The sequence below is a fragment of the Patella vulgata genome, chromosome 1 (genome assembly GCF_932274485.2).
Source record: "Patella vulgata chromosome 1, xgPatVulg1.2, whole genome shotgun sequence".
Lineage (NCBI taxonomy): Eukaryota > Metazoa > Mollusca > Gastropoda > Patellidae > Patella > Patella vulgata.
The window spans coordinates 65,989,663-66,003,323 of record NC_065879.2 but is presented as its reverse complement, the minus strand read 5'-3'; the positions used below and the strand labels follow the sequence as shown (position 1 = coordinate 66,003,323).

General features: G+C 36.3%; 1 protein-coding gene across 4 annotated transcripts; it reads left to right on the top strand.

Moving 5' to 3' along the window:
- Nucleotides 1–2,151: 2,151 nt before the first annotated feature.
- On the top strand, nucleotides 2,152–13,192 carry LOC126808761 (uncharacterized). Of its 4 annotated transcripts, none has more exons than XM_056103523.1 (3): nucleotides 2,152–2,243; nucleotides 8,727–10,527; nucleotides 11,610–13,192. In XM_056103523.1, exons 2-3 carry the CDS (start codon nucleotides 9,367–9,369, stop codon nucleotides 12,210–12,212), a joined length of 1,764 nt encoding a protein of 587 aa, XP_055959498.1. In that variant the 5' UTR covers nucleotides 2,152–2,243; nucleotides 8,727–9,366; the 3' UTR covers nucleotides 12,213–13,192. The 4 variants fall into 4 exon arrangements, with proteins under 4 accessions (XP_055959498.1, XP_050389665.2, XP_055959500.1 ...); XM_050533708.2 differs by having other exon boundaries at nucleotides 2,200–2,331; XM_056103525.1 differs by lacking the exon at nucleotides 2,152–2,243 and adding an exon at nucleotides 2,313–2,439.
- The last annotated feature ends 469 nt before the right edge of the window (nucleotides 13,193–13,661 follow it).

Below are 13,661 nucleotides of genomic sequence, written 5' to 3'. Positions count from 1 at the left end.
CCAGACAAGTGGTACTTGAATTCCTGTGGTACGTGTTGAAGAGTAATACTTCTAGCTAGTTTTGGCCGTGGTGTCTGTAGAACACGCACGTCAAGTATATAATTATTAGTACAAGTTTAGCTTATGTGCTGATGTACACATCAGGTGATTATAGTTTGACAAGTTAATATCTTCATATGTTATAACTCATTACATACTGACATCTACATTAATATAACGGTAGACAGATAATGTCTATATATTTAACAGCTGTTACACAGCCCAGTATCACTGAAAGCTTGAAATAATACTGTACTTACTTTATGTCTATATCATATGGATTTAAAAACGCGTACAATTTAACTTATTATCAATTTGAACAAGAAAATCAACGTAATTAATGTTGTCCACTCTTTTGGGGAGTTTTTCGGTCACACATTTTAGACATGATTAGAATGCTTCGGAGTGAGGTAGAATGTTCAATGTTCAATCTTGGTGTAGATGTTCATTGTGGGATGTCGTGAATGTGTTGGACATCAACAAGTTATGCGTAGACAAAGCAGTGATCGACAATTTGATTTGTCAATGGTTTGGAACACGTTAATTATGATTCTAATTGAGTGGGAGTGCTGAAAATTGGTGAACAGTTTCATTACACCAATACAATGTCTGGTCGATACCTTTGATTTTAATATATGTAGAATATTTCTTGTAAATATGCAATGGGTTAATGTATTGACTGGATTCGATGATCAGCATTTTCTTCTTAGGAGAATCAGAAATAAATAATTTTATTTGTCGATGCTTTGGGATACAATTGCAAACTACAGTGCAGCGAAAGTTGAATTCTGAATTAAATTAATATCAGATCAATGGTTCCATTTGCAAATATATGTTGGGTGAAAATAAATTTGTCAACATTCGCCACCCTCTGCCGACGATATAAATGGAATATGGTCAAAACAACTACCGCCACCTTTTATCAGGCATGTTGATGAGTTAATATAAAACCAATGTATAACTTTTTTACACAAATACCAGTATTGTAATACACACCCTTAACAGGTTTTAATAGTTTTCATGTAGCGATGCGGAAAATCTTGACCGGTGAGTTTAGAGAAACACTGATCTATTTTTATACACGTCTAGTATTATTTCCAGTTGTCCTTAAACAATATGTATGGTGTACTATTTCGGCCAATCTGTTAACCATGAAAACGCGACTTGTATTTATTATATTTGATAATGTATCGATTTCTCTTACATAAACTTTATATAGTCAACAATCAATACCACGATAAATAATGATAATATTTATATGCGAATAATCTAGAAACGAGATGTATTACATATATTTAAATGGACACAACCCCACTGATTTGGGTTAACCGTGTCAGTAGTTTAGTTCTTTCCGTGGCATTATACACATTGGATAGTGTCCACGATCAGACAAAAATATATTGTCTATATGTAGGATCCAAATTTTCTGACATCTCTGTTTCTTTCTTTTAAAAGATGGAATGCTTCTTTATTTGAAAAAATTAAAATTAGACGTATTGTTTTTTGATTGAAATATTTTTTTCTTTTTTTTTTAAAAATAGGAACAGGTAAAAATAAAAGTCTTTTGACGTTATTAGGGAGATCATACGATTTTTGATGACCAATACACCGAAGGGTTGGAATCGTAATGGGCCATAATAGCGTGCCTTATTAATAGTTCCTGTGACTGCTATATAGATCAAATAGAGCGTATTAGTATAAGATTAGTATACAAGGTGTAAACAACTGTTTAGATACGGCTGTATGAAAATCTACAATACTGTAGTTTAGTGTATGAAAACAACCATTATATTCTTTGTCTAGTTATAGCTTAAAAAGTTACTCTTAACTTCATAATAATAATCACATGGTATGTATGAAATGAATGCAGTTCTTAACCGGTGTCTCATATTACATTCGTACTCTATCACTAAAATTCCATCTAGAAAAAGCGACGCAGTATTACAAAATGGGGCTTCATTTCTTTTCCGAACTAGAAAACCATAATATTATAATATCATTATAGACGTTTTTTCCTTCACGACTTAGGCCTACATGGAACTTTCAAAAAAGCGATGTACAAAGTGGCTCATATAGAACACCATATTATAGAAGACTATGACGCGATTACTACAGAGATTGAAGTTTTATCAACGATAGAGGCAAATAGCTGACTGTAGTTACCTACATATTTATACACAGTGAACTCATCTAACATTTAACAGGTGTTTATACTGTTACAGATTTTATATTGAAACATGTGGGAATATATTGAGGGTTTATAGATAAGGTGTGTTTATGCTACTTATGCGAGTAAGTGTCTATATATTTATATATTTAAACAGAAGCTTGTTGAATATTTCGGGCTGTGTAGATTATTGAGGATTTTCTAGGCTTGTCAAGGTGTACTTTGCTACCGTTGTGAGTATAGTATTATCTTGTATAGAGTAGACTGCTAACAATGAAGTGTTGGACTTCGTAAACTTATATAGATTCATACATTTTATCATCACAACGGGTTATGTATTTATCCGGTGTTATTATAATATCATGCATGGGACAGGACAGGGTAGGCTACTATTATTTTAACTACCTGATCATACTACTTTATCGTGGAAAATCTGTTACTCTTGCATGTTTTCCTGGTTGGTAATCTGTCTGTGTTTACTATGCTTAGACTTGACTATTCTTTAGAATAGAAGGTACAATATTAAATAGTGATTGCATTTTATCGGACGTGTCTGAAAAGATTTATTTACATTTTTATGTTACGAAATGATGTACTGTACAATAACATTTATATCTGATTACAATCTTATCTTTTTCAATTCGTTTTTATTGTCTTCCGACATAAAATAAAGATATTAATTTGATTAAATTGTTTTCTGAAATGATAGGCTACTAAAATGTGTAGATTATTGGGTATTTTGGGTCTCTTTCTACGGCTTTATGGGTCTATAATATGTGTTTACAAGTTTATACTTAACGTATACATTTTACTATACTATTCAAAAAAAGTAGGGAAATTTGATTTTGGGGGCATAATACTAAAATATGCAAATGACTACGAAAAAAGTCACTATAGAACCTAACAGAAGAAACATTTCCAGTTACATGTTACGCCCAAACGCACCAATAGCTACCGCATGGAATGCAGGTGATGCTTGGGATCATCATAGGGGTCCAACCCAAGATTTGCACGACTCTGACTTTGAATGTTACAGTCATTGTGGCATTGAATTCCAGGGTGGAAACATCAGTTTAATTGTTTTAGTGACCAGAAAACAAATTTTGATATGCGTCGGCTTACCCAAAATGAAAGGTTACGTGCCCTTGGCATGCTACAGATCGGCACAACACAGGCGGTTGTGGCGCGGACGATGAATGTTTCTCAGTCTGTCATAAGCAGGCTATGGTCCAGATACCGTGATACACAATCTGTACAGGACAGACCACGCTCAGGGCGACAACTCAAGCCCAGGATCAATTTATCCGTACCTTGGCCTTGAGAAATCGTGTCATCACAGCAAATCAGATCAGCGCTCGTCTTCAAACAGACACTGGTGTGAGAGTGAGTGGCCAGACGATTCGGAATCGACTGCATAGGGGTCACCTTCGCGCCCAACGTCCTCGCGTGATCCCTTGTTTGAGAGATCATCACATTCAGGCAAGACGTCGTTGGTGTAGGGATCGTCAACACTGGGATAATCGACGCTGGAGCAATGTGATGTTTTCAGATGAGTCAAGGTTCACTGTTGATTTTTTGGACAGACGTAGGAGGGTGTGGCGTCGTCGAAACGAGCGCTTCCAAGACGTTAACGTCATCAGACATGATCGATTTGGGGGTGGTTCTGTTATGGTGTGGGGAGGCATCACTGTTGCTGGAAGAACGGTTTTACATGTTGTTGCAGGGCGTGTTACAGGCCAGTACTACCGGGACAACATCTTGGCAGTCCATGTTGTGCCGTTCGCACGACGTCATGGCCGCCGTTTCATCTTCCAGGATGACAACGCAAGATGTCACAGGGCCAGGATCGTTACAGGTTACCTCCAACAACAGAACATCACCACATTACCTTGGCCAGCACTGAGTCCCGACCTCTCCCCCATCGAGCATGTCTGGGACATGCTTGGACAGAGGTTACGTCAACGTCAACAACGTCCTGCCAATGTCCAAGAACTTGCTGCTGCGTTGCAACAGGAATGGGACAATCTGGACCAAAATGACCTTAGACGTCTCATTAGGAGTATGCCACGTCGGATCAATGCTTGTTTGGCAAACAGAGGAGGATTACCCGTTACTGACTTGGTTGTGATGCTGTGGTAACTTTGCTGTTTGACCCCGGGTACCATTTTACCCTTATAATGATCAGTCTGTGCCTTACTTAGTCTAACGATCATTTGGAATAAATCGATGAATGTGAACTTCATTTCATTTTGTCATTTGTTTCTTCGTCAGTTTCATTAGGTGACTTTAATAACACTTAAAAATCAAATATCCCCTACTTTTTTTGAATAGTATATATTCAGTTTCACGATTTGAAAGGTTTTATTGTTAACGCTTTATTCTTATGTGTAAAATATGTTATTACAGTGGTGTATGGAGAACTTCCTTTTGAATTTATCGATAACTCTTTATGCATGCTTCTTCAGCCGAGGAGTGTAAAGATATCGCTATAACGACCCAGAAATTTGTATTAAAGTTTACAACCAAGATTCCCTGAAATATTTATTGACAGAGAGATAGCTTGCTTTATGATCAGATGATGTTATTTACCCTGTAATTAACCATAATACTGCTGTTGTGAGGTAGTTCAGTCCAATAGGCGCCTGTTACGTGGAGAATATTTAAAACATAACATCTAGCTATAACTAATTATACTCGACTGTCTACCTAACAAAAATTAGTGAGTATTGCCACTGGTTTCTCACGTTGGTATTATTATATCTACTGAAAGAGAATCGGTTTCAGACGAGTTATTTGCACCTGAGTTAGAAATCGGAACAAACCAGTTATTTGATAATCTCGCTTACGTACATGGATGTAACAGACTTTAGACATTATACTTAGTCATAGCTCAATGTTATTTTAGAAATATTTTCCACGTTACAGGCGCGTAGGCTGTGGGTCACTCCAGGTTTCGGGGGCGAGGGGACTCCATTCCACAGTAATCCCATTTTCATATCAATTTAAGTAATCGATTGCTTTAAAAAAAGTTAAACAATTCAATTTAGGCAAAAATAAGTTGAAAGTTTGTTGATCTGTTGTGTTATTTTGATCGGTGAATTCTATAAGAATTATGTACAAAACAAAGCGACAGATCAAAGAGGGAGTGCCATTTTAAGTTATGTCCTCAGTAATGCAGGACCTGCGGGATGTATATGTAGACCCCCCCCCCCTACCCCCGGTCACCTAAAAACCCTGATCAGGTGGTTACAAATTGAAAGATAGTACAGTAATCATAAATCTTGAAATCCATTAATACGAGCTGATAAATTAATAGTGGTGATTTAAAAGAAATATAAAATAAAAAAAGATTATTTTTTTTATTGTGTCTTTGTGTAGCGGTTCAGAACAATCTATAGCTAACGTTATTTAGGTCGAAACATTTAATTTTATACCATCCATAATACGAGGTGACACATTAGTGTACCATCACCTGGTTTTATCACGGGAACATACATAAATAACTGTCATGACAAGTCGAGTGGTTTCTTCTTTCTTTAAATAATGCGAAGCTTTAAAAGCATTATATATACATGCATATATATATAAAAAACCTTATTGGGCTTGTTGATAAATTGTTGTCTCTATAATCCTTGAACTCTTTTGATCTGACAACCAGACGTTTTCAAAGCACACTTTGACCTATCAAAAAGCAAATGTGGTAATGTCAGAGAAATGTGGTTTATCGTTCTAAATATCATCATCAGAGATAGAGAGATATGTAGCCAGTGTGTATTTATATGTCTAGAAATAACGTGGTATATAAAACTATCGTTCATAGCTCACTGCATGTCGTATGCCCGCCTTTGGTGCACAGAAGAAGGACGTTAAACTCCATTTCACCCCATATTCCATACAATTGGCAATGGGGTAAAAATTGCCCGGACCGCGGTGTTTCCACCAACTTATTTGTCCAACTGTCAAGGTTTTTTTTACGTGCCCGGGCACGGGGACCGCGGTTTTTCGTCCCCCCGCCTTTACGAGTGGCTTATATATTCTACTGAATACATTAAAGGTCAAATTCGAGAAATCATTAAATACTATTATTTCAATCTTTTAGTACCAATATTCATTTCATTCGAATAAAACTTTTGAGTATATTTGGCCCATCCCCCCCAAAAAATAAAAATAAATAAATAAATAAATAGATAAATAGATAAATAAATAGATAAATAAATAGATAAATAAATAGATAAGCCATTAAAATAGCGTGTCCATGTAAGAGGAAAGTATGTAATAGGGATTGGGTAGAAATTATGAATGGTAGTTATAGGCTTCCATAGATTGGTGCTATTATGTGTACCGCTCCAGTCTTATAAAATCTTTGCGTTGATTTAACATAATATTATTCAGGTAAGATTAATGTTAGTTGCATAGGCCTACATTGTGAAAGATAATAATGATTTAAAAGCATGTCGAGGACTTATTACTCGTCTTCTTATTGAATGCAGACTTCAATGCATGTCCATAAACTAATACTAGTTAAGCATGCAAGTTTTTAATTTTAACAAATTACAGTAGAACGTTAAAAACCCCATTTAATTTTATTTCACAAATTAGTGTCACGGTAAATTAGTTACCGATTCATAATACCAAGCCTGGTCGGCATAATGATATTGAAAACGTTAGAGTTAGATGCATATTCATCTCCTTTTTGAATATAGACTTTATTTTCATATACAAAAGATACATGTTTTAAGATAATTAATATTTGCTATTTAATCATACAAGTTCGTAATGTATAAAATTGTGTCACTTTTAATGTGTTAACATTTCATATTAGTTCTTTTGGCTTGTGGGGGGTTGGATGGCTGAATGGTTAGCGTGCGCGCGCTGTATCATAAAGTCTGTCATTGAGTCGACTGGCGTGGTTTCGAACCCCCGGTTGTACGTGGCAAGTAGGATCGCCTGTCCATCCTCGTGGGTTTTCTCCGGGTCCTCCGGTTTCCCCCCACTGCTAAAGACCCCTACGCGCAAGCGAATTATGTAAATAAAAAATTAAACCATACGTTAGTCCCGAAATGACCTAGTTTGTTTGTCGAGTGGACGTTAAACCCCATTTCTCTCTCTCTCTCTCTTTTGGCTTGTACAATATTATTAACGTTAAATACATAGAAACTGAGATACTGGAGTGTAAGGATCGTAGTAGCATGATTAGAATCTTAATTACGTATAATTTATCGACTCTACAATAATTAAAATTAACTGGTATTTTAAAGTGGTTATTCGACTCTTTGATTAGTGGATTTCCCCTAATTGCAATATAAATTTCCTGTACATGTATTATAATATATTATGTGATCTATACATAAAATGACATGTACAATATTCCACGGGAATGACATGAATTCTATTTTTATTTTATATGTATAAAATCGATACGAGACAGTGTCTATTTATAGTGATCACGTAACACAATTATTGGAAATTCCATTATTGCTTAACTCCGTACCGTTTGTGCTATACTAAATATCATTTTCTAAAACAAGGATTAAAGTTGCCACATGTATGTATAAATTATACTATATTAGATTTAGGTTAAAACCAATTTAAGACACAACATTTACTACACTTCTTCATTGACTGGTGCACTGGTTCGTTTGTTTGGGCAAGGCGGAGTTCAATCCATCCATGTACGTAACCAAAGGGTCTCGTGTTTTCATCTAAACGACTAGACACGCATTTCCTTTCAGCAGTGGCGGAACCAACTCTGTTAGGTGAGAACCGGGCTTAACACATCCAGTTTGTTCTTGTCGGACCATCACACTACTACCACTGATAAGATTGGATAGGAAAGACATGTAGTTATAAGTCCACATCAACGCACAGATAAGAATTTTGCCCGGACAACGACTTTTCCCACTCTTCATTGCAGTCCAACTCAAGAGGGTTCTTTTAGGTGTATACGGGTGGATCTCGCGGTTTTCGAACCATCCGAACAATACTTGTCAACCGTAGGCAGTACCCTTGACAAATGGGAACAAGACCGGGGAATCGAATCAGGTGCATTCTAGTCTAAAAGCCCATTGTTCTTAGCGCTCGATTACCGTGTCACTCTGTTTATTTATCGGACGGTAAACTACTATTTCCGTTTAATATCGAAGTATAATATGTTGTTAGAGAAAATAATTCTAGAATAAAATTATAAGCTAATGTGGAAGTAGGAAGTTGTAAAAGTGAGATCAGTTTCTATTATTATTAACGCTAAAACAATATTCACTGTTTGTGGACACTTTCGCAGTAAAATAATAATATGAGCATTTCCGGAGAATTTTCAAGTTGACCGGCCTAGTTTCTTAAGGTCGTTTGTGTACATCCTTCTATATAAATATATATATCGTGTTGATTCGTTATTAAGATATATATTTATCTATTCGAAAAGATAACATATCTAATAGTTTGTGCACCAGTCACTGATGTGTCGCCTATAGTAGGTGCAGTCCGTTTAATCTTTTAACTATGCTTATTTTGATTATTTCAGATTTGTTTGGGGCTGGTTCTGGAATCGCGACAAAGAGGTAAATTTCGTAGCATAGGGGAAAATTCTCAAATATACGAGGCTGTTACAGCGTAGGACTGTGGTAAACGGCTGATGTAGTTGTATCAGTACAATTGTTTTTTTTTGGAGTTCCGTGATTATTTTTAAAGTTTAGTTTCACATCCGTTTCTTGATCCCGGCGCCAACACAGTTACTTATATTCAAAGTTTCCTGTTGTTTAAATTGGTTGACATTGTGAATTATATTTTATGATTTATACGCACCGTTATAGTGCTCCATTTATACTGTGTGTTTAATATAAACATTAAAAGGTAAATTTATATTCTTAAGGATTGTAAGGCCTGCTGTGTTTCATGTTCGTTTCCTACCACAGACTTTTGTATTAGCAGTGTTATACGTGTATCATAACGCGTTACACTTCATTTACATTCATTAAAAGGACAAGTGAAGTATACCATCCCAAACGTATCTTGATCGAATCTTTATATACAGACATTTGATATTGAGACCGTCATGCACCCTGAGTTTGCACAAAGGTAGAAAAAGTATTTTCCATAGAAAAGAATTGTTGTTTGAAATTTTGATCACAGTTTTCCCGTTGTCGTTCAAATCAACAATCAAGATGGGTAACAAGTGCAGTAGTCGTAAACAGAAACCGAAATCAACCCACGAACTCAACATGGAAGCTCGTATGGAGCTGGTCAATAAAAAGGAAAACGAAGTTAAATTCGACGATAACCTTTGTGCAAATGACTGTATGGATGCTTCGGTATCTAAAGAAAAAAATATTACTTTACGCCAAGCAGCTTTACGCAATCGGTCCATATCATGTCTTACAGAGACTGACCATCTAGCAATTGCCACAGATCCAAAGGATTTTGTATTTGATTTTGAAAATCTTGTTCTTGAAGGAGGAGGAAATAAAGGCCTGGCTTACTGTGGAGCTATAAAATACCTTCACGAAGTTGGGGTGATGAAAAACATCAAACGAATCGCGGGAGCTAGTGCGGGCGCCATGACAGCTGCTTTGATAACAGTAGGATATAATCCAGAAGAAATTGAGGATTTTTTGGGAAACAATATTTCTGACGTGTTCATAGATCACAGTTGTGGCTATTGCAGTCTTCTACCAAATCTCATTTCTGGATATGGGTGGAATCCTGGGAAAAAAATTTATAAGTGGTTTGGCGATAAAATGCGACTTAAGACGGGCAACCCGGATGTGACGTTTCAAGAAGTTTATCAACAATTCGGAATAGAGCTATGTGTTGTTGTAACAAACTTAAGTCTAATGACTACCGAGTATTGTCACCCGAAGACTACGCCCAATATGGCTGTACGCTTTGCTGTTAGAATGTCCATGGCCATTCCCGGCATGTTTAGTGCTACTAAATTCACGTCTTACGGCCAAACGGATGTATATGTTGATGGTGGCGTCCTCTGCAACTATCCCATTCATTGTTTTGATGGTTGGTATCTATCTATGGAACCGGGTAACAGTTTTATAGAAAAGTTACAACCATTAAGTGAATTGCCCCGTCTCTATGATAAAACAGAGCGATTCGGAACTTTTAATTCCAAGACTCTGGGTTTTTTATTATTTGCCGATAATGAAAGAGACATATTAAGATATAATTTAGAAAATAGAATTGGAGTTCTGCAGCCATTAAAACCATCTTCGTCAACCAAATTATTTGAAGAAAAATCAAAGAAGAAACAAATACAAGATAAACTTGCTGTCGAACATGGACGAGTCGTCAGAGCTGTTGATTCGTTTCTTAAGGTAAGAGTTTCGGTGATGTGTTTGTCCAAGGCGTAATCTGTAGAAATTGTTGCGATCCCACGCATGTCCGTGTCAAGGAGAATCGTCGCTTACCTAGCCTTTAACCAAATGGTTCGCCCAGCTGCCAACGAATTATTGAAATAAAAACTATATATGCTCGTCCCGAAATAGCCTACAACTTTGTTGATTGTGTATGTGTGTGCTGTCCAGTCAAAATTTCCTTCACAGCACAACGCACAGCGTATGGGCCGTTTTATGAGCTGATGGTGGTTCTCTGTACAGTTATATATCCTCTCAATTTGTCTCTCGAATCATGTTAGAGGCCCTATGTCGGAGTAAAACAGGGAAAAATTATAGGTTCCTATAGGAATTTTTATGGCTGCGATTTTTCCCTCTGACTGGTAGATGCCCACGCATGAAAGCACAAGCTGACTACAGTTAATCTCATGAAATGAATGGGACAAATGCACCAATTAAGGATTACATCTGCAGCCGATAGATGGTAATTGTGTGTAATCCTGATGCTAATAGCTCTCAATTAAGAATATTTCAGCCAGTTGCTAGTTTTGTTAATGGCAGAATACGTCGGTATACATCACTGATAAGGGTCATTATGGTGACCACCCTGGCGTTGATGCTGACGTCATCTGCTGTTAATATAGCGAATAATTTGATGCCCATAACGTATGTATAGTCTCAAAAATCGCAGCTCGGGCTTGCTTATGTGAAAAGTTATAACAGTTTAAATAGTTATGGCTATTTGGCGACTATCTTGGATTTTTCCTTGACTTCATGCGTGTTTCATCTGGCGTTTTAGTTTAACAAAATGTTTGGCCCTAAAACTTAGATATAGATACCAAAATTGTCCCTTAACAGGAATAACAGAGGCGTTATGTCCAGTTATATGGAGTGTTGACCATCTCTTGAATTGTATACTTCCTTCTCATGATTAATAATGGCCACCCAATTAAGGGACATATAAACTCACACAGTATTATCCTTAATCGGCTGACAGACTAAACCTAATTGGTGTATAAAAATAGGACGTTAAACCTCATTTCATTTCATTTATATATTTTCAGGTACTCAAACGACATAACATAGATAACAATGACGATATAACACTAGAAGAATTAGAGAACGCCTTTAAAGATGAACAGCTGACAAAAGAAGAAAAGACTCTGTTATTTGGTAAAGATATCGATGTCCATGAAGCTTTTCAATTGTTGGATAACGATAAAAGTGGCCAGATTAAATACAGCGAGCTTATTCATTTTATCGAATCAACTGGTATATGTTTTCAGACCAGATTTTTAGGTTATCAGCGCAAGGACGTTAAAAACTTTGTGTCATTCCTTGATTCTCTGCAGTCAACTTTATTAACAAACGTTAAGAGGATTTATGTGGATGAGCGGGATATGGAGAGGACAGTGGGAATTAATACCGGCCATATTGGAACCACCGATTTTAAGTGTGAAGAAGCTGATCGCGAGTTCGTCGTTGCACGTGGTTATAATGCGACCAAATCGTACTTACAATATTGCGCTGCAACACGTGATCTTCCTAAATCTTCTCTCCCTAAGTCATGTTTGCCTGTAATAGCTGAAGCTACCAAACAAGATAATGACTTACCGTATGTTGACGCCAATAATGCTATTAACGAGACGACCCAATTTGTTCAGTAGAATTCAGTGATTCCCAATCTTTTCCCATTCGTGAACCCCTTTAACAAATCCCAGCCCATAAGGCATCTGTATGTATTTTATTCATTAAATTATATTAGGGACGTTCAGACTTCACATAACATATTCACATAAATCTTTGATATACATGTGCCATATTAATCTGATAAAAATATTTATAGTCATTCTGATAGAAACCAAGATGATCTCCATTCTGATAAAACCAAGATGATCGCACCATTCCTATTAATGTGACCAAGCTACTGAAATGCATTGTCCGAATAACAATAATTTAATATTGAATTTTAATTAGCTATCTATTATTTCTCGAACCACCTCTTTTGCCGTGGAGGTCCTAAGGATCCCTTTGATTTTGCAGACCTCCCAGTTTATTTCACGTACCTGAAGACCAAAACATACCACAGATCATCATCGACCAACAGTTGAAACTGTGACTTTTTTTTAAGCTAGTCGATGATGTTAGTGTTACTGCTTGTAAATATCGTGTTCGCGCGATCAGAAATCTCGTACGTTCAAACTTGAATGCTAGATTTTAAACGCGATAAGCACTGTTGTTAGTGTTTTAAACTTTCGATTATACACACGATTTCACGATATGTGTTCATAGAATTAATATTAAAGCCCACATTATTCACAACTTGTTATTTGGTGATCACCGTAATCACGATCAGTGATCACCAAAACAGAAGAAAGCAGAATACATATTAAATGATTATCATTCAACAATATAACAAGGATTCATTCGCTATGTTGATTTTATGAATATATTCGTCTTTTTAAATTGTATTGTGAATTTAGTATTGTACTAATAAAAGGTATACGTTCTAGTTTGGGATACGTTATGGCTGTTCCTAAGTTGTTTCTTCAGCTCAAAAAGCGTACTTTTTTGTATCGTGTTTTATGTTCTATTTTGTATGGTAGTAATACTGAACCTGTACCGCTAAATAAAATAGTATTTTGTGCTGTATTGTTTGAAATGTTTCCCAGATAAATCACCAAAGGAAATAAATCACACTACTACTATGGAGATCTGTTTCTATATCCTACCACTACAGATATAATAGCTATATTTAAGATATCCTTATCCATAATCGAGGAATACGTTAACAGACCCCCCCCCCCCCCCATCCATTGCAGCTGTCCTAGTTATCTGTTTATTGTTAGAATATAAAAATGTAAAATGGGGTCGCCGTGGTTGTGTGGTTAGAGAACTGGTGCCTAGTTGGTGTCGTATATATATCAAAGATCTCCTGCCAGTTATATTTCGGAAAAGTGGCGACCCTAAACAGGTAATTGCCGTATGTTAGACTTTAATGCTGTTTGTATATACATGCAAACTGACCCAGTCATCCAAATGCCGTTGTATTAAGCTGTCAATAATATTATAATCTCAATGTTGCAAAGACCGGTAGGTTTGGTTAGTTTTCTTCC

Coding starts and splice junctions, on each gene's coding strand:
- LOC126808761 (XM_056103523.1), top strand. CDS start 9,367: ATGGGTAACAAGTGCAGTAGTCGTAAACAGAAACCGAAATCAACCCAC. Junction 10,528..11,609: donor CTGTTGATTCGTTTCTTAAG/GTAAGAGTTTCG, acceptor ATATATTTTCAG/GTACTCAAACGACATAACAT.